The sequence below is a fragment of the Molothrus ater genome, chromosome 11 (assembly GCF_012460135.2).
Source record: "Molothrus ater isolate BHLD 08-10-18 breed brown headed cowbird chromosome 11, BPBGC_Mater_1.1, whole genome shotgun sequence".
Classification (NCBI taxonomy): Eukaryota; Metazoa; Chordata; class Aves; order Passeriformes; family Icteridae; genus Molothrus; species Molothrus ater.
Genome location: NC_050488.2, coordinates 551,986 through 573,123, shown reverse-complemented (window position 1 = coordinate 573,123; position 21,138 = coordinate 551,986). Strand labels below are relative to the sequence as shown.

Sequence of the window (21,138 nt, the reverse complement as noted above, 5' to 3'; positions counted from 1 at the left end):
CTGATCAAAGCCAAACTTCCCAGGTAGTGCACCTGAATTTGCTTTGAATACATTATTTTGTTCCCAAATCCTCCTAAAAGCTCCATATGAAGTTAGCACATTATCTCAATGTAGGAATGTCACTGCATTCCTCAATGAACAAGAAAAATGAAGGATTTGCTTACCAACTATGACTGCAACTAGAAGTACCACTGATCTCTGAGCAAGTGAAAAACCCAGCGCTAGTTGGGCAAAGATAATTTAAATCTACTCCTCACTGTTTTATACATGGCAAGCTGGCAATAATAAGACAGCCTATATTTCTACATAGTTTTTTTTGCAGGGTTGCTGAGAACTGTTAGATCAGCTTTCACTGGACTGTAGTTTCTCTGTCTGTAAGTTACAGTGCATGGGAACTACTGCCTGTCACATGCAGAGCTCATCTGGAACACCAGACTGGTAATGGTGAGCCCTTATGGCTCATTTGCACATGGAGCCAAAGGTGTTTCATATTCTATTTCACAAGGTGTTTATGAGCAAGATTTAAGTCACTATCAACAACAGGAATAAAGTGAATTTACAAACATTCCTTCTAACGGTCTATGGCTTCAAAGCCATAAACAAACTGCCCTGGCTTTTACAGTATTGCACTTCCCTCTAGTGTTAAACTGACAGCTGAAGTCTGCACAGAACTCGTTTTATAACAGTATTTAAATTTAAAAAGCAATAAATAAAATGCACTATTTAAAAAACCCCACAAAACAGTAGCTTTAGTCCATATTCCTCCCACCTCAGACCATGCTGCACCATCTGAAACAGGTCTGGGACAGTCTTTGGAAACCAACTGCATAGTTCATCCAACATAACAGACCCACCCCCCCACCCCACACCCACACTCCTTTAATCAGAGAAGCAAATTAAGCTTTCTACAGCAACATTAGACACAAAGACAGTACCCTTGAGTGCATATCTCCATTAGTTTAAAAGGATGTGTTGCCTTAGCTCAAGATAAATTCAGCAGTTAGACAGAGTTACTCTGTATTGCCTCTGGGTTTTGTGACCAACATTCAGTGACCTGTCACTGCAGTGACAAGTTGCTGAAGTCCTTGGCAGAGTCTCTGACCATCTGATCCAGGCTGGGACTCCCAAGAGCACAGGCTGGCTGCTGCCTGCCCAGGAGCCCCAGGCTGTGCAGGTTGAGGATGGAGTCGGCGATGATGCGCGCCGTCCTCTTCTGGTACCCGCCGGATGTCACCATCAGCACGGGCACCCCGCGGCTCCTGGCAGCCCTGAACACCACCTCGTCCCTCTTCACAATGCCCTGCAAGGTCACCACAGGGAAAAATAAGTGAGAGCAACGAGCTGCTTCAGTTCTAACCTGTGGTTTATGGATTTAGAGTATTGGATGCTTGCTAAGTGTTTAAGCCTTACAGTTCACAGTAACAATTAAAAATTCAGTCCTGTTAGCTGGTTTGCATGCCTAATCATTAAAAAAAAAACAATCACACCCCCCCCAAAACCCCCAGCAAATCAAATATCCTTGGCTTGTTTTAGAGGACACAGTAGATAAAATTTTTTAGTACAAATTCCTACAAGAATTCCGACTCAAAGGCCATAAAGCCTAAACTGATTGCAAATTTTACATCTATTTCCCAGGTGAGGAATTGAGACTAGGAAACACTCTCTGAATTCACAATGCTTTAGTTTGTGCTCAACTTGCACAGCACCATCTGTCAAAAGTTTAGTAACTTGATCAAAATATCACAATCTTACAGAAAAGCCCAAAATTCAAATCAAGTTTTACACATTCACAATCACTGGCTGAATCTTAAGTCCCAGTGTTTGCAATAAGAGCCTGTGGTTAATGCTACAAGAATCTATGGCTGAAGGGGAAGTTGCAGAATGTAAGCAATGGTAAGTCCATGAAAAGAAAAAAATTCTTTGTATTCTTACTAAGAGAAGGGTATGGAATTGAAAAATAGCAAAGATTGCTGACCAAGAGGTGGTGGACTGTCATTGAACCCAGGCAAGAGCAGAGTGTGAGTCTTCTGGGTTTCAAATAAGCACATGAGAGTCAAAAATACTTCAGGAATGAGTGAGAACAGAATTAAAAATCTACTTTTGTAAAAGCAGAGTTCCAGATACATGCAATTCATTAGAACTCCTCAAAAAAAAAAAAAAAAAAAAAAAAGCAACACACAACTGACAACAGCTTACAATGGACAGCTCGAAACTTAAATAACTGCAAAGCTGGTGAAGGGAAAAGGCATCACAATGCAATCAAATGCAAAAATCCAAGAAGCAGCAGCAGAAGTGTTTCAAAATGAACATGCACTGCCCAGGCTGGTTACAGGAAGAATGGAAGAACATCAGGAAATAGCACCCTGCCATTAATTAGACCACAAACAGATGGTAAAGGGAAAGAATAAAACACAAATGTAGCAAAAAAAAAAAGTATCTTGTAAAACCATCCAAGAATATTGTTCACTGCACGGTCTGACACAGCCCTGGGAAAGAACCAGGAATAACAAATGAACAGTAAGACAAAGGAAACTGAAGAATTCTATTAGAAACAGATCCTTAAAGGAAGCAACAGAATTACAGAAGGAGCTGCAGGGTCCTGGGGACCCAGCAGAGGATGCATCACTATTATCCCACACCAGAACTAGAAGCAACCCCTGCTCTCAGGAGCCTCACTGCTCCAGCAGCTCCAGGGAGTCTGCAGGAGCTGAGGGGAAAACATGGGCTTATTCCCACATTTCTGTGGAGAACAACAGCCTGGCACAGCTCCCACTTCCAAACAAAGGGAAGAGGACTCAGCTGATGCACCACAGGCTTTTTTACAGCCTCATGAACCAGGAAACCATCACTCAGAGCACTCTGAGAGCCCCATTCTGGGCACAACTAACACTGCAGCAGAAACTTAAAATACAAATGACATCTTCAGGAGCAGAAGTGGAGCCTGCACTAAGGACCTTTGAAGAGAGGGACTGTGCAGGCATGGTGCCTTTCCAGCACTGGGATTTCAAGTCTGCACACCAGAGACAAGAACTCTGCCCTCAGAGCAGACAGTAAAGGCTTGAGCTCCCTCCAGTGTGCAGAGAATTCCTTTCACCCCTCCTCGTGGCCAGGGAAGCTGCTTCACCTTTCTTCCCCCAGCCTCACATCCTGTGTCTGCACAGAACCCAGGAAGCTACAGCAACTCCTTTTTCTTGGCAGTGAACACTGCTCCTAATCAAAGTGCAGAAATTTGAGGGTTTTTTAAGAGGCAAATCCAAAGTATCTCCCTGTGACCGAGCTGTCACTTCCCTTGGTTGCCACTGCTCTCCAGAGGGCTCTGCTTCACCAAACCCCACCTCACACCTCAGGCCATCTCCTCTCCAAGGCCCCAGCCAAGTCCAAGCCCCTCAGCTCTTCCTTCGTGCAAGAGAACAGAACAGAATTAAAACTGAACAGACCAAGTGGTGGCTCAAAGAGGGGAATCTGAGAGCTCACAGATCAAACAGGCACTTTTCTGTATTGATCTGGTGGTCATTAAAGAGACCTAAATGTGAAACAGGAGAGAGAGAGCACAGAGGAACTGTCAAGAGAAGGAATCACAAAAACCCATGAAGGAAATCAGAGGACTGTAAATTTTTGCTTATTTTAAGAAAAGCAGAAAGGTGAAGACTTCTATGAAACTTTACAGAATAAACCAAAATTTGAGTCTGGTAGCAAACTGGGGAAAGTAAATGGTATCTAAAGAAAAAGATGGTATCTGAAGAAAAAAATCAAGAAAAGGAAAGTAACTTCATTTGCTATGAATACACAGCCAGGCTGCACAAAATTGTTATAACCATGAGGATAGGTTAAAACAGCTGGGAGTGCTACAAAAGAAATTAGGTGTAAGATACACACTGGGGGCAGGTGACAAAAGAAATACATTGCAAAATGGGTCATGTAAGGGGAAAAAAGAACCAAAGAAAGAACAAACCAAGCAGGGAAAATAGAAGTCAGGTGAAGTGTGAAAATATATGTATCTCTCTGGTTACTGTTTGGGTGTTGGCAATCAGTGTATTTTAGAGAGAAGATGAATGGCACTGGAACAGGCACCAGAAGAACAAAAATATACAGAGTGAGGAGAGGGAAGAAGGAAGAGAAGGGTGAAGGGCAAGGGGGATGTGTGTCTGTGACAGGGCAGTGCTGCTGCAGGCTCACACACCTGGGGGGAAATGGCCAGGCCTCCCAGGGGATCCCCATCCAGAATGTCAGTGCCAGCATTGTAAACAATGATGTCAGGCTTGAATTCATTCAGGGCTCCCTCCACGTGGGTCTGCACCTTCTGCAGGTACTCGGTGTCCTCTGTGCCCCACTCCAGTTCCACCTTGCGTTTTATGGCACCTGAGGGACAGCAAAGCAAGCACTGCTCAATAAACAAAGCATTGCTTTGAAAGAAAATGCACAATTTAGGTAAGCAGGCCAAAAAAAATTACATTTCTGGAAGCTCTCTCAATACATTGCATTTTCACAGAAACATGAATTAAAGAAAACTATTCAACTGCTTGTTTTCTCAGCAAATGTAAAGCACAATGACCTTGAAAAAATTCCATTGAAGAGAGAAAATTAGATGCAGGACAAAAAAATATAATCTGAGATGCAAATGGAAAATGTTATTGAAAAACAGCTGATCTGCAAGTCCAGTTACCAATCAGCAGAGAAATCACAAAGAAAATTATTAACTTAAAAGTAACTTAAATAAGGCGTAAGGCAAAGAAAACACTGAACTGCTATTGCAGAGGAAACAGCTGGGGGAAAAACAAGATAAATATCACTGAGAAATTATGAAGATGTTTTATTTTTATCACAACACTCAAAACTTCACAGCAAGGGATCATGAATTTATGTGAACTGCTTTATGAATGTATAACAAGATTCAGCTTTGCCCCAAGCATTTTCAATTTAATGTTCTTACCCTGTAATCCTACCAGAAGAGCAAATGTCAATTCTTAATTCAAATCAAATTATTTCTAATGCTTCTAATAAAGCAATAGAAGTAGAAAATGAAGGCTGAGAAGGTAAAGGAAAGAAACCCAAGGTTATGCAGCTGAATTTTGGGTGTTTTTATGGAGGGATGTGTGACTGAATTAATCAAAGCCATGCCAGAGCTGTTCCAAGGCATGACTTCTTCCTCACACTAAATGATGTGGAGTCTCACATCTTAAATATGGATTCAGCCCCCACCAAGTGTGCAAGAATGTCCTCAACACAGAATGACAACTCCTCTTGTGATTGCTGCCTTTTGTTCTGCTTTTCGTTTTTGTTCAGCATCAGTGAAGCTTTTCTTTTTCATCCTCTTATTTTATATTGCATCAACATTAGTTTCAAAGATTTTTGCTTCTTTATGGTTTCTCAGAGTTTCAGCCTTTCCTGCTTACTCTTCAGTGAACCAGTGCTATTCCTCATCCCTCCTTCTCCTCCTAAGCCTCTGTAATTCCACAGTGCTTTGCCAGGGACTCAATTTGCTTGTGCCTTAACATTGGCAAGCTGAGCTGCTCCCTTTTCTCCCCTCCCTACTGAAGCCCATGGGGCAAAAAATGTGTTGAAGAGGTTCCTGCAATAAAACCTGGAAGAAACAGGCAGGAAGTGCAAGGAGACCGTGATCAACTGGAGTTTACCCTAAGGATTCAAAATCTCATGTTCAAGCCTCTGCCCCTCTGCAAGGAGATTCCCTCTGTGATCCCATCTCTGCCTGGTCACCTATTGGAAAGGGTTTAAGGGACCTGGCCACAAAAATCCTATTTAGACATTCTTATGCAAAGTGTAAGGAGCTACATATTCACTGGCTCTGGCCCAGCCCTGTGCACCTCATCCTTCATCTGCAGAAAAGGAATGCTGGAATTCAGTGTGGTACTGCAGCTCAGTGCTTCTGACTTGCTAACAAGGACTGACTCTGTTTTGGTCTTAATCCATCTGTTCAAATGCTGCCATGTGATACATGAATAAAAGGATGCTTTTCTTGGGGGAAAACCCCCCCATATTTGCTTGCCATTTGTCTGCCTCCAGACATGGTGTGCTTTAAATGGTAACGTTTTAGTTTAAAACCTTGAAGTAGTACAATTCTTAGTATCTTTACTAGTCAAAAGACACAGTGAAATGCACTGCACCTAACTCTTGTCAAGAATCCAAATGAAGTAGGTTTTTCAGAACAACAGCATCACTGAAGGAATCCAACAGCAGAACAACTCCCCCAGCAACCCCTGACTCAGTGAACAAATTGAGCTTGTAGTAAATGACAGTGTAACAGAATCAAAGACCAAATAAACATGGGGCTTTTGCATTCCAATTTAACCGTTATCAAAGCCCCAGTAATTAATTGTGGCAGACCACAAGACACAACAGACACAACACAGCAGGGATAAACAAACCACAACTAAACCAAATCAAGCACCAGCTCTTAACGTGGGGATGACAGGGAAGGGGGAAGTCCCCATATTAACAGCATGGATGTGGCATTTAGGGACACTGGTCACGGGCGGCAGTGCTGGAGGAATGGTTGGACTCAACCTCAAAAGAACTTTCCAGCTTTAAATTCTATGGTTCTGTTCCAGGACTTGCTTTGCTTCCCACCTTGTGCCATGTTCAGATGCAGATTGTTTCCTTCGTGCTTATCTAACAAATTCTACTGGCAAGGCAACACCTGAATATGTTATAACTTCACTCTCAAAAGAACATGAAACCTTTTTACTCACTATCAGCTAATCCTCTCATAAATGTAATATAAGGGAAAGATGAAGTTCTAACAACTCTCTTCAAATGAAAGGATTATTCAGCTTGCTGCTCCAAGCTCTGGAATGGATTGCCAGTAACATCCACTGACACCTCCCCACACCCTGCACTCCAAAATGTCATTCCTGAAGTGAGGGAAAACACTACAGCAGAACACTATTATGATACATCACAGTGAGCAGTGAAAATGATGTGAAATTAAAAATAATAATAATAAAAAAAGAAATCTAGGTAACAGTGTTGCAAGGAAGCTTCGCAGTAAATAAAGAAGTTAGGTAACAACACAGTAGGTCTGGAACATTTGGGAAGATGAATTTCAGTTATACTCACGTTTAGCAAAACCATCCCCTGGGTAAATATATCTATTGTATGCATCCATAATATAAACCCGAGGATCATCCATAAAGTCTCTCTCATGGCCATTTCCCTGCAGGAAATTTACAGTTAGCTATTCCTAGCATGGCAACACAGAATTAAATACACTGTGAATTCTAGAGTTATTAACACTACAGAGGTTCTAATATTCATAACTCCTGTGTCATTCTCTTATTTATAGTCCTGGAGATTATTTTGAGGTGTGCAGTTTTGGGGGGGCTTGATGGGATCAGTCTGAAGACTGCAGGTATTACCACAAATAAAATCCTTGTCTCTCTGAAGGTAATTTGCATGGATCTCATTACACATGTAAGAAAAATAAGCAAAAATCAGAAGCTAATTGTCCTCAAGAGCATAACAAAAGCAACTGTGACCACCAAACAGATCTGTCATCTTCCAAATGTGCAAGAAAAAGTCACTTTCAACTGCTGCAGGAATACTGAGTATTCTTATGTAAGAATTAATGAATAAATAAAGCAGACTACAGCTCTCCTGATAACTCAAGCCTTGGTGAGGTAAGCATTCCCTGGAAAAATTACAAACAATAACAACCCAACAGTACTGTACTGTGTGTGAAGAGGGATGCTCGAGAGAAAACTCAGGTTTGGAATAGTCCCCCCTCCCCATTTCTGAATTTAAATACTATTCTTTTGGCTCTCACTTATTTTCACTAATATATAAATCATTTTACCACAGCAATCCCTAAGATAATTTTATTTAAATCAGTGTATTATAAAGGACCACAGCCCATCTCCCTAGAATTTCACTTAAAGCACAGAAACAGACATTTCCATAGATACAGCTGCTGTAATTCAGTTCTCATGCTGACAAATGGCAACTCTATTTATTTCTTCAGCATCTTTGGTCCACAAATGAACAGTTCATGCACACAAGCCTAGGAATATGAAAGCCTAGGAATATGGGGGAACCATTTCCTTATGAGAGGTGAAACTCAGCACTGCACTAAGAATTGGAACAGTCACAAGATGAGAGTATCTGCATCCTTAAACAGGATCTGCTGAGCTACTTCAGATACCTCTCATTCCCCAAAGAAAGGAAACAACAGGTGTTTTAATGTGCACACTGAGACTACCAGCACATCTGAAAACCAAAATACATTTCAAGAGTTTTTCAAAACCAAACCACCCCCACATAGCACAAAACAAATCCACAGCCTGGCAGAGAGGCTGAAGAGAACCATGAACACCAAACATCTTTCTGCTGCACCATCTGTGTCCTGTTATCATGGCGATTTTAGGACACATAAGAGAAATGAGACAAGATTAAAAACTTGCAGCCATTAGGCTTCCTCAGTGCCACAGAACTGTGTAAAAATGGTTTCTTTAGACATAATAAATCACCTGAAATGCCTCAGGTTGGACATCACTTTGGTGCATTAACTGCCTTTCTAAAAATACCATCTCTGGCCCCTTGGGATTTATTTTGCAAATCCCACCAAAGCTGAGATTTGATCTCAGTACCACAGTAAATCACTCCACCAGGTGAAGAGGGACGGATCCTTTACTTCATTAGCTTGAAGCTAGGCTTAAAATTAAACCACTGAAGGTCAAATCCCTCCCCTGCAGAGGCTGCTGCAGTGACCAGGCATTTGGAACCAGCTGGGATTGTGTCTGGAGAGATCCTTGTTTCTCACAGGAGTGCAACGCAGCAAGGTTTTTCATGCAGCCACATGATGGAGCTGCAACTCAGGTTAATTTTATTAAAATGGCATAAGAGCCTTTTGGGGCATAAAATAACTGAAGAATCAACTCTTCACAGTTTTTCATTATCTCTGATTAACTTTGTATTCTGTGATTTTATGTTTGTATTAAAAAAATGTATTTATCACACACTTTTATTTTAAGCAAAACATCCACAGCACCGAATACAGGTAAACTACTCACCTGATGGGCATCCAGATCAATAATTGTGGCTCTAGACACTCCTTGTACTCTCTCAAATAAGAACTGGATATATAAGCAAGAAAAAAACATGGAAAAATTTATGAAGTTAGGCGACAGATTGAACTGGAAGCTCTAAGATTGCACAGTGCATGACTGTTGGAATTTGAATGTTGGGCACATCTATTTGTTTCAGTCACCAAATAAATTGAGGCATGATTCTCACACATTTAATGTAAACATCTCATTATTAGACTTAAAAGGTAATTTTTGTTAAAATGAAAACCCTATACATTTCCACCAGATAAAAGGAGGAGGCCAGGCCCACTGAGGGATCACAGAGCTGATGGTGACAGCATCCAACTGCAACAGCCTAAAATTCAGTGTTTAGGAAAAGCTGCTGTAAGGACTGTGTGCCTTAGAGCCACTTTTAGTGACAGAATTAATTTCTTATTCTGTCTGGGAAGAAAAAAATGGCTTTTACTTCTTTGAGTCTTAACTTTGCTGCTAAGTTACCATCTTTAATATAGACATAGTAAAACCCAAAGATTTTGTACAAACTGTCACCCACTATAATTTCTCAATCTGTGTTTTAATGGTAGGTGAAAAAAAACACTATGGATGACTTTTCTGCAAATTGCCATGTACAGAAATTAGGATGTTATGTCACATGGGGTGCTGCAATCATTAGAGCTCTTTAGTGTTTGATTATTACTGATACTTTATAAATATTCTAGTATACAAATATACCATAGCTCATTTGATAAAAATAAGCCCTAATTGCAGAAGGCTCTTACTTCAGTCATTCAACAGCTAAATACCAAATGCATTCATTCCCATTTGGTGACTATTTTGGAGTCATTCACATTTTTATTCATGAATCTGAACCAGTCTGAGCCCCGTACAGTGCAGTGTGATTCAGAAAGGGGATTTTTGTCTCTGCATTTGTCTTGACCGTCACCACTGAAATCAATGTGGAATGCTCAGGTTCACCTGCAAGGCCAGGAGAATTATCACTGAGGATATTAGAAATCCATCTGGTTTGATTTGGAGTGGTTTTTGCAAGACAACATTATCAATGCAATTACAGTGATGCCTATTTACATTGATAATTCTGACCCCTGAAACTCTTCCCTTCCACTTTGCAACTCTCCATATCCCCATTTCTGCCCATCTGGAAATAGCTTCATTTTCTCCTATTAAGATGTAAATTAGTTCTTAGGAATTCACAAGGATTTCTCCTCCATTTGCAGAAACAGCACAAGGCAGTGGTTTAAGAGCAGTTCTTACCTTGATGGCCAGCGTGATGTCAGCATATGCACAAAATCCTCCCCCTTTGTCACTGGAGCAGTGATGGAAACCACCCCCTGAACAGAAAAGTTGAAGGGATGAAAAGCTACAAACTAAACAAAAGCCAGATACTAAAAACATTGATGAGCTTTGCAAAGAGATGTAAATGAAAACATTCAGATGCTCTTAATACACTCTTCAGGGTATCACCGAATTTGTACTCACCCACGTTGATGGCCCAGCCTCTATCCACAGCAAGCTTTCCTGCCTTAAAAAAAAATACAGTTGGAATTCCATAAACAAATGAGGCAACAGTTAATTTCTGCTTCCACCCCAAATCACTCCTGGCATTCCAACAGGCCCTTGGAATTTTCAGATCTTTTGCCACTAAACCAGATCCCCGAGTACAACCCTTAACAAAAATACCCTCAGCATCAGGAGCTGAAAGAGTATTTGCTATTCATCTGTGTTTCCTCCTCTGGCAACTGGAAAAGGGAAAGTGCAGTGCTGGGAAAAGTAAAATATGACAAAGAAGCTCCTGATGTTCTTCCTGTTCATGCAGTGATAGAGGAATGTAAGCTCAAAATCCTGGAACACAGACATAGAAAACCATAGTTCCAGCTGGGGATGGGACCAGACAAGTGCTCCAGTGTGAAGTGTCCTGGTACTACTTCTACTTCTTATAGGACAGAACATGCAGGGTATAGATTCTTATTGCTCTTTTCCCATCCAGTACAAGAAAACCGTGCCTGTATCTCTCCTTTGAACTCAAGTGACATTCAGGGAGGGGAAAGTATTGACAGAAAAGAGATACACAAGGCTTAAATGATGGAATTTTAACTGAAAATCCTGATTAGTTTGGCCAGAAAAAGCCATACAAGCATTTAAGTGCAGCATTGCTTAACTGGTCTGTTAAAAGTAATATTACTTTAAGATATTCCTAGTTACAAGCAAAAGAAAAAACAGGGAGAGAAAACATTTAAAAATTGATTATTTTTTGTCTGTAATCATGGAAAGAAAAAATTACACATCATATCCAAAATGAAGTTTGGACAGTTATGAAATCTTTATAACCAATATTTACATTTGAGCGGTTTTAATTCAGTACTAGGACAACTACTGGCATGGTAAACATGATCCTGCTATGATCATGTCAACTTACACAAATTAGATCTTGGGGGAAGATTGCAGTTTCTGAACTATAAAACCCATTAAGTCCCAGGGAGAACACATTATCTGCAATTTATCACACTTCCTAGGGATTCCTCACCAAAACCCAATCTTCCCATATTGCTAAAATATCATTAAAAAGTAGAGAAACTCAACAGGAATTTTTGTAATAAACAGTCCTATCAGGAATAGCAGAAAATTGCACTTCTGATTTGTACCATACAAATTTTATTGTCTGATGAATAAAAATTGCATTTAAAGTACATTCCTATTTCCCCATAATGAAAAAAAAAAAAGAAAAAAGGTAAAAATAACAGCACATGGCCTCAAGATGAATCCCAAAGTGCCCAGGAGTGGCATCTGTGTTTCAGAGGCCATGAGAAAAACCAGACCACTGGTAGGTGCCTCCTCTACCTGAGCACTTTTCTAACTGGTGAACACACACCTGGGAGTTAAAGATAGCACAAGCACAGTGAAAAACATAAGCAAAGCAGAGCAAAGTACTGCCTAGCTGGAACCAAGCAAAAAGAGGCTTCACACACACTGAGCTCTTGTCAAGAATATCCAAGGCAAAGCATCAGGAAGCTCTAAACTCTTCCCAAGCTCCTCTCTCAGACCACTGCCTTCATTCCTGTGACAATCTTGCAGTGACAGCATGGCTGTAATGACAGGAAACTCTGCAGGTCCCTGCTCAGCAGGACCTGCTCTGAGTGACAACCAAATATTTTTAAGCACCTTGAACTACATGGAATTCTTTCTCCCTCCTCCTCCCCATCTCTGCTTTTGCCAGTTCATGCCTTCTGGAGGAGGCAGCACTTTTGTTACCTGGCCTATAACCATAATCCCATACATCAGAAGATTTATCCAGAGCCCAGCAGGTTCTTTCAGAATTCAAATCCTTAAATAGTCCTATAAAAAAGTTGGTTTAACTTTTGTATTTCCCAGCCTAACTCACCTTGGACATCTGGGAGCTGCAATAAACCCTGTTCCTGTATCTGGCACAGCAGCACTGTCCAAGGCTGACAATCTCAGTTACAGAATCACCACAACTCCCACGTTTACAGTGTTTGATGAACAAATTTAAACATGATAAAAGTGCATCAAGAGCTCTTTACCATTATTGTTCCTCCTGTCTGGGTTCGTAGAGGTTTCAGAACTTTTCTCTGAACAATGAAATTGGGAAGAAAGGCAACTGGTGGAATTTCTGTGATTGTAGCCACAACAAATGACCACTGCAAAGGGGAAAAAGAGAGTTCCAATTAATGTATTGTGGTTGGATGATGACACTCAGCTCTCTCATTAGTTGTTATTTATTGAAAAGGTGCTCACAGGTCCTTAGGAAAAGTTTTACTATTTTTAGATGGAAGTGACCACACAAGTTCTTATTAGTGACCTCTAAATAGGTTCATCCTCAAGTTTTTAACTATGAGAATCATCACTTTCCAGATTTTAGTATCAAAATGTATCAAATCAGCAATTTTTCAGGAAGGCAGTATTTCAGAAAATATAATATCCTTCAAATTGGGAGGAAGAATTGTAAAATGCCCTTCGGCTACACTTGATATATTGTTCAAACCTAAAATATCCATTCCTGTGTGGAATCAAAAGGATATACCAAGGAGAAAGCAAACACAAACAAACAGACAACTGAACTAAGAAGTTCAAACACTTAGTGAACACACAGTACAAACTTTAGCATAGAGAACTGATTAAAATTTATTTAGCATATTAAACACTTCTGGAAAATGTTTCAAGGAAACAATTTGTTCAAAAGTCTTCAAGGTTAGAACACAAAATATTTGCAATATGCAAATGCTTTTTTTTTTTGCAAACACATTGATTACTTCAAAGAACTTCCACTAACACTGCTACTAGTGATAACACTGCTAAATATATTTCAAAGCCTAAGTCACAAGCAAGAATATACCTGTCCAACCAGTACTGACATACTGAGGGACTGAGGATTAGGACTTGCCACCATGTACAAAGAGTCTGAACAGATCCTATTTTCTGCAGCATTAGGAACTGTAAGGAGACTGAGGGCACTGGCTGCCCCATTCCTGAGCTCCTCACAGCTGGCAGCATGCACAGGTGGGCAATCTGAACCAAAGGCAATCACATCCCCATCTCAGGGTCCTCTCATGCTCAAAATAACTTTCCAGTTAGCAACATTTCAATTACCAGGTACTACTGGGTGGGTGAAGGGGTGGCATTGTTCATGCAGTGCCTAAGTCCTAACTATATTTTACCAACAGCTAATTTCAAAATCTCTCTACTTTTGTATTTGCAAGACATTATTCTGTTACCATCTTATCAACTGTCCATCACAAGGTGCTTTAATTATTTTTTAGTACAGTCAATCTTGATAAAGCCCCTTTGCAAGACATTTTAGCTTTTGAACAAACACATTATTAAAAACTATACTCAATCCTGTTGTTCTAAAATGGAAATGAAAAGGTCACATTTGGATAAAAAATAAATTGTACCTCAAATGTGAACGATAATCACACAGAAAGTTTTAACAAAGTTTAAAGTAAGATTAATGTCAACAGAGAGAAGTGGGAGCAACCATGACTCAAACCAGCAATTATGCAGCTGCAGGTTTTTAGGTGGAGGTGAGAAGTCCAGGTGTGGTGGGAGTTTTGGCTCCCAGGCTCGCTGCTCACAGCTGGGGCCATTCCTGCTGCCACTCAGTGCCCACACCTGGGCCTGAACTGGGATTCGTAATTCCCAGCACAGGGGGGCAGTCACCAACTGGGAGCAAAGTCTGGGGGTTCAAGAAGGCAGCTACAGGTGAAGGAAAACGCTTCTCCACTTAGTAACTGAAAATCTGTGGAATGTTTTATGCTTTTTTCTTCAGTGTGCTGGTTTTGTTTTCCAGCATTCACCACAACAAATTCCCAGACCAGCTTTATCCTCAGCATTTGCATTTCAGTGTTTGCTCACGTTTGTTACCATAGAACTTCTCATGAAAAAAAGGGAAAAGCACAGTCAGAAACTGGCTCTAACCTCATTGCCTACCTCCTTCCCAAAGGTCAGAATGCTGACATGCAAGAAATTCATTATTTTGCATAACACTAGAAGAAGACAGCAAGTGGAAAAGTACTGCAAGCAAACTCCCCACAGTCCAGTCATTACCTTGGAGATCTAAATTCTTCAGAGGAATAACTGAGGGGGAATTGCCTCAATTCAAAAGGCCAGACTTTGTTGTGAGGACTCGGCAGGGAAACAGGGAGACCCTTCCTGCTAACACAGACCTAATTTCCTTTTTGGTTCTCTTCTGCCAATGCTCAGCTGGCCTTTCAGCTGCTGCTAAGACACCAATCATCACCTATTCTTGCAAGTGTAGGCAATTTCCTAGCAAATTCATGTTCAGATTTTAAATGAACACTCAAGTGATCCATTATTTTAGGAGACTTGGGCATTCTGAAAAAGAAAAGCAACTTTGTGGTCTTTCCAGCTAATTTAATGTAAAACTATACCATTTATACCTATTTGTCTGGATTTAAAAGAAAAATAGCACAGTAGACTTTGGATGAGGCAATAAAGAGCTTTCACAGGGCTTTTTCATGTCTAGGACATTATTTTGCTTTTGCAACTAAGCACTTTTATCTTTGCTACTTGGCAGGAATCTGCTGGTGCAACCACTACAACACCTTCCAGTTCCTACACTTGCAGGAAATATTCTCTCAAGAATAGGGGGAGAGGAGACACCCAGTTAATCCTATCTGGACACACACAACAGTGCTGGTTTTGGCCACAAGACCCAAGTTCTACAAGTGAAACCATCCCATAGGTACTAAAAATATTATTATGGCATTCCAATCTGAGCTATGCACATTAAACCCTGCTTCAAAGAAGTGATTCAGGAAAAAGAGGTGGGTGGTTCTATGGAATTAAAAGTTCAATATCCAGAATAACTGCAATAATATCAAATCTAATGATGCATGAAATTGCATGTAACTTCATAGCACAGAATGAAGAAGCATAAGAGAACTCAGGAAAGCAGTTAAGAGTGAAAAAGTTCACACAAATAACAGATCATTTATACAGAAAAATAAAACATTCCAGAAATAGCAATCTGAGGACTCTTCCACTGTGGAAGGGCATGGGTGACTCAAAATAACTTCTTTTGAATTATGAAATGGAAGATTTCTTTTTTCTTACAAATCCCTTTTCTGCCCTCCAAGCAGAGTTGCCAAGTAAAAGTAATGTCACCTGCACTTATCTATTACCCAATTCCACCCACAGATGACTGGGAAGATTCAGAACCAGAAATCTCACATGTTTATGCTTTAGAGTTACACTGAAGTTAAACAAACTCATGTTTCCTTTAGAAATATACAGGGAATGTTCTTCATCCCCCCTGTGGTCCTGTGTGAGCTGGCTCTGGAAACCTTCACAACAGATAATGTGCTTAGTTATGCCCTTACGTTGATCTTTCAACTCTCTCCATATTCCACTGATACACACAGTGTCTGACTATTAAATGAGTGCTTCCCCCGAACAGACTGACCACAGAACCCCTACACACATGCTCTGTCAAGATTACATAACCCCAAACCCCATAAAGCAATCCCTGCATTAGAAAACATCCAACAAAGTACCCTCATGTTAGTGCTTTCTATTGTATTTTCAATTGCAGAACCGTATTTTATCAGAGTACAACAAAACTTACACTGCTCAACACTAAAACCCTGGAACTGACGAGAATATTACTGACATCTCAGACATTCTAATTGTGCCTATGTTTAATTTCCCTGAAATATCTTTCCAGATCACCTATTTCATATGGTAGACTCTCCTTCCCCTCACTTACGCCTCTGTAGTGTGAACTGCCCAATATTTCTGTGGTTTTCCTTCAGTAATCTCAGTAACAATGTAATCATGGTGACTCACAGATACCATTCTATACCTGTAAGGCTGATTTAAAACAACTGTACAAGACATTCCCTGCCTTTGACACTCACTCTGGACAGTTTGCTGGAAAAACATGAGCAGGTACAGCACCTTTAATTTATTAAGGTAGCGCCTGGTGTGAACAACCAAGAGATCTTCATCAGTCGCCTCCCGTGCCTGCACAATCAAGTCATCTGCAATTAGTTTTTCTTCTGCAACAGGAGAGAAATAAAAATTGGCATTGTACAGCACTGCTTAGCTCCCCATGACCCCCTCCAAACACTCTGCTCTGACCTTGGTGTGGTAACTTCCTCTGTTTATTGCTGGAATGACTTTAGGTTGCTCAGAGTTTGCAAGTTTTCCAAATACACCCCCTCTGTCACATGCAAGCTGTTCAGGTAGTGTGTGTTTGAGAAATATTGTGTACAGGAAGTTTTCAGAGTGTGCTAAGATCATGGGGGGTTGAACAGAAAGGACAGACAGGTAATGACAGAGGACGAACACACACTGGAATCACACAACTCCTCACAGTTTAGGGCTTGGTGTACTGGGGGAATCTTGGTCCTGGTACCATCAAATAGCCACCATTATTTTAACATGCTTTAAGAAATCCCACAGTTTATACTAGGATTTAATCCCCAAAATCACAGAAGAATAAAGTAATAAATCAAAATTCAAAACAAAGTAATGGCTTGGATGTTCATGAAAGCAAACAAGCTTAATTAGGATATTTATATCACCCCCCCTCAATCTAATTCCAAGAAAAAACAAAGAGCAGATATTCTTTCCCTTAGAGACCAAAAGATTATTTTAAAACTTTTAAAACTTTGTTTTATAAGAGTAAGTTACTCCAAGAATTCAGAATGAGTGCATATGATCACTACAAACAACAATTATAAGGAATCCTGCCGATCTTCCCAGGCAAATTTTGATATTTAATTGCTGCACAGCTGTAGCCTCCCAAGACTGTACCTCTTCTTTAATTTTATACTTGGAGGAGAAAAAAACAACTCCAAAAAGCGAGAGATTTTGCTCTGAAGTGTTATACAAGAACAGCACCTGCGACAACATTTGTTTTGGCAAGCTTCTGTTTCTCCTGACTGAGGCTGGAGGAACAATTCATTCATGCACTGGTGTCAAACGGAGCCAAACTGCTGCCAGCTTCCTCCTCCAGGAGGAAGGGGCTCAGGAAAGATGCTCACTGCTGATCTGCTCAGTGATAAGGCACAGGGGAGGTGGTCAGCTGTTGCCAGGAATTGCTACACAGCTACAGCAAACTAAGGGCTCTGGTGCATCCTGGGCCTTCTTCCTCCTTTCAACAGACAGTAAAACAATTGGGAAAACTAATTTTCTGTGAAAGCCTGGGACATTTGAGAATAGGCATGTCACAGAAAAAGAGCTGGAGGAAAAGGCTTTACACAGAAGAAACAGAAAGGCAGAAGTTCTGATTAACTAAGAGAACTCTTGTGGAACTCAACACTAAATTATTTAAGGTTGGTAGAGAAAAAAGCCAAAACTCATCTAGTAAGTTTATTAGAGTGTTAAAATTGTTTGACTTCAGTTAAAAGGATACAAGTCAGCCTGCAGTGGGAAGGACAATCCTGAACTGCCAAGGATCATCAGCTGAAGGAGTCATTAGGACCACATAAAGAGAAGAGGCCTAGCTTTGGGACAGCCAACAGCCTTTGAGTTGGCAAGAGAAAAAGCCTTTTTTTGTTGTTGTTGTTGTTTTTGGTTTTTACTCCTGATGAGCAAGTTTGTACTTTAAATGAAGAAATGTCAAGATTTCACAGGCTCTGATCCTGCCCCTGGTTCTTACATTTGCATCCCCTTAAAGCATTTCTACCTGTATCCCACAAATGGTTTAAACAGCAACAATTACAAGCATCATAAGAAGCTCTGCCTGTACTAGAGGGGCCTCAAAGCTCTTTCCAAACATCATCAGAGCAATAGGATGAGGCTGCTAAAGAATGGACTAAAGTGCTACAGCTGCACTTCTCCCTCAGCCTGAGGAGCCCTGTGTGCAGTCCAGGCTGAGTAACTACAGCAAACCATCATTACCACTTTGTGTTTCACCAGCCACAGGAATGCCCCAGCTCCTGCTGCACCAGGTGTAAAGGCAGGGAAGCACAAGGCTATAGGAAGCCTTGCACACTGCAATTCAGGTCTGGTAAGCCCAACACAAGCCTGTACTAACCATGTAATTTTCTTTAGGTTTTGTGCAAATGTTGGTTTAAGAGGCACCTTCTGTTATGTTTTTACCTTTCAAGAAATTGATGATTTTCCCCCATTTCCCTGCATCAAAGGGGTGCAGCTTCTCCAGTCCCATGAAGGTGATGTTGTAGTCGGGGGAGTACACAATGGGCCAGCATCCCAGAGGGGGGTCCTCGTACAGCTCTGTCCTGTGAGGCCTTGGCAAGCAAACACACACCAGTCACCACTTCAAAACACACTGACCACTTTTACACTGGAGGCCCAAATTACAAATTAGTCCTAATACCAACTTTACAATTCTTAAACATGGTTATTTCCAACAGAAAAATTGAAACATTTGGTTCTCTCCCCTTGTCTTTCCAGGCGTGTCGATCAGCACCTCTACCTTCAAAGGTGCACCCAGTTTGCAGACAACATAACCTTCATTACCTGCATGACTAGACTCCTATTTTAAATTCTGTATCAAAACACAAACCATGACACTTCTAACAACAGAAGCTTGGAAAGATTTCTATGCTCCTTTCCTAGAAAGCAACAGACTATTTTGTGACCATCTGAGCAAACTAGTAAGCCTTAGGTTTTTATTTGCAGAGCAAAGAACCAGGGACATGCTCTTAACTCCAGATGTCACACCTGTAACCCTTAACCAATACTTGCCTTAGCCTCCCCCTCCAAATCATTGTATTTTCCCATCATCAGGAAACACAGCAGAGCCAGCTCACAGCCCTCCTTCACAAGCCACTCACAAACCCAGCAATGTTTATTAAATGCTCTGTGTTTACAAAGACACACACCAATTGTTTGTGGACGCCTGTGTGCACACGTGGGTCAGCAGGTCAAACCAAGGCTGAGATGGGATTCTGTGTTCACACTTAGCCTATTCCACCACCTGCTGGTTGCCTTCTGTGCCCCAAACGCCACCTCACTGAGTCATGCCGAGACCTCTCCTGCTCCCCGAAATGTAAAGTCTGGAAAAGGCTATGCAACATACTGTGCAAGACACAAGGGTCTTTTGTCAGGTGAACAATACAAACAGAAACACCCTTATTTCCAGCCTGAACATGCTCAAAAATACCCTTTCAAAACCCTGAGAGAAGCAAACCAAAGGAAACACGAGGACAATGGAGGCTTCTCCCCAGAACCCGCAGCCCGGTGCCTACACACCGCCTACGCTGGGAGCCAGGGCTGCCCAGCCCTTCCCTCGGCCTCCCCGCGGTACGAGGCGGGCTGGGACAGCCCCGGCTCCGACAGCGGGGCCTGGAGCCTCGGCCCCATGGGGGCTGCGAACAGGGGCATTTCTGCGGAGCCCGGCGTGCTGGCGGCGGAACACCCCGTTCCCAGCAAGGCTCCCCATTCCCAGAAGGAAAGGACACCTCGTTCCCAGCGGGACTCCTCCCGCCGGGGCGGGGCGGGGCTGGGCCGGGCCGTGTCAGGCCGGGCCCGCGGGGGCTCCGGGCGCTGTCGCAGTCCCAGACCGGCCCTGCGGCTCCGCGGCCCCCAGGCCGGACAGTGCAGGCCGGGCCCTCCCGCCGCTGTCCCCGGTCCCGGTCCCCGTGCCCCGCTGCCGTCCCCCGTGCCCGTACTCACATCCCCGCCTCCGCCGGGCCGCGCAGGGAAGGGCCGGCCCCGGCTCCGCCCGGCGCGGGGCGGGCGCACGGCAGCGCGGGCGGGGCCGGTAGCGTGCCCGCGGGCCCGGCCGTGCCGAAGTGCGCTGACACCGGCTTGTACCTGGGATGGACGGGCTGTGCGCCATGGGCGGTGTAATACAGCCCCAGAGAGCCCTTGTCAAGGGAACTGGGAGGTCGCAGGACAAAACGCTGGTCTGATGTTGGGGGATTACATAAACGCAGCGTCAAGGGCTTCAAGGCGATTCCACACTAACGGTGTCTTTGGATGGGAAGACAGGATCCTCGCTGTACAATAAAATTAACAGTTCGTACCAATAAGTCCTAGTGGGTCTACAGCAAAATGAGGAAAGCAAAGGTGAAATAGCGATCCTGTCTAACAGCAGCGGAACTGTTGGTGCTTTTGAGTGGTCAGGATTCACCCCAGGGACAACATCACTGAATTCAGGCACACAAGAAAAGAGGTTCAAGTCAAACCCCCATTTCTAAGCATTGTTAATTAATCCTGCTTGAATATTTACAACAAGCATTTCTTACACAGTTGTACAGCTAAATCAATAATATAATGAAAAATGGTCCATCAATAGGAGCAGTATCTATGAATCCTGGGATAAATGCCCAGAAGCACTGTTTTTGCTGGAGGAGTAATGTCTCTTTGTGAGAGTCTCTGATAAATGTCTTTTTTCTTAAAATATGCTGGCTTTGGCTTGGCATTCACTTTTGATGGATGCCTGGGCTTCACGTTGGTATTTATTTACCAGCAGAAGACTGTTACACCATGAAAACATTCCATCGCCTTGACATTATCTTTTAATTAACATTTATTTTGTTCTGGTCCTTTGTGTGCTCACCTCAGTATTCCTCCAGCACATTTACCTTTTCTTCCTTGATCCTGACTTCTTAGTACTTGGGACTTAATT

General features: G+C 42.1%; 1 protein-coding gene across 2 annotated transcripts; it reads right to left on the bottom strand.

Moving 5' to 3' along the window:
- Nucleotides 1-864: 864 nt before the first annotated feature.
- On the bottom strand, nucleotides 865-20,241 carry HDAC11 (histone deacetylase 11). Of its 2 annotated transcripts, none has more exons than XM_036391146.2 (10): nucleotides 20,181-20,241; nucleotides 18,642-18,790; nucleotides 16,491-16,591; nucleotides 12,596-12,712; nucleotides 10,536-10,578; nucleotides 10,311-10,387; nucleotides 9,024-9,086; nucleotides 7,075-7,171; nucleotides 4,181-4,359; nucleotides 865-1,300 (listed from the first exon to the last, which is right to left on the bottom strand). In XM_036391146.2, coding segments are annotated over exons 1-10 (1,071 nt in total). In that variant the 5' UTR covers nucleotides 20,183-20,241; the 3' UTR covers nucleotides 865-1,057. The 2 variants fall into 2 exon arrangements, with proteins under 2 accessions (XP_036247039.1, XP_036247040.1); XM_036391147.2 differs by lacking the exon at nucleotides 20,181-20,241 and adding an exon at nucleotides 19,388-19,583.
- Between the last annotated feature and the right edge of the window lie 897 nt (nucleotides 20,242-21,138).

Excerpts from the sequence above, each read along its gene's own strand:
- HDAC11 (XM_036391146.2), bottom strand. Across the intron at positions 12,713-16,490 it reads GCTACCTTAATAAATTAAAG|TGGTCATTTGTTGTGGCTAC; the intron begins GTGCTGTACCTG and ends TCCCCTTTGCAG. Across the intron at positions 9,087-10,310 it reads ACATCACGCTGGCCATCAAG|TTCTTATTTGAGAGAGTACA; the intron begins GTAAGAACTGCT and ends TTATATATCCAG.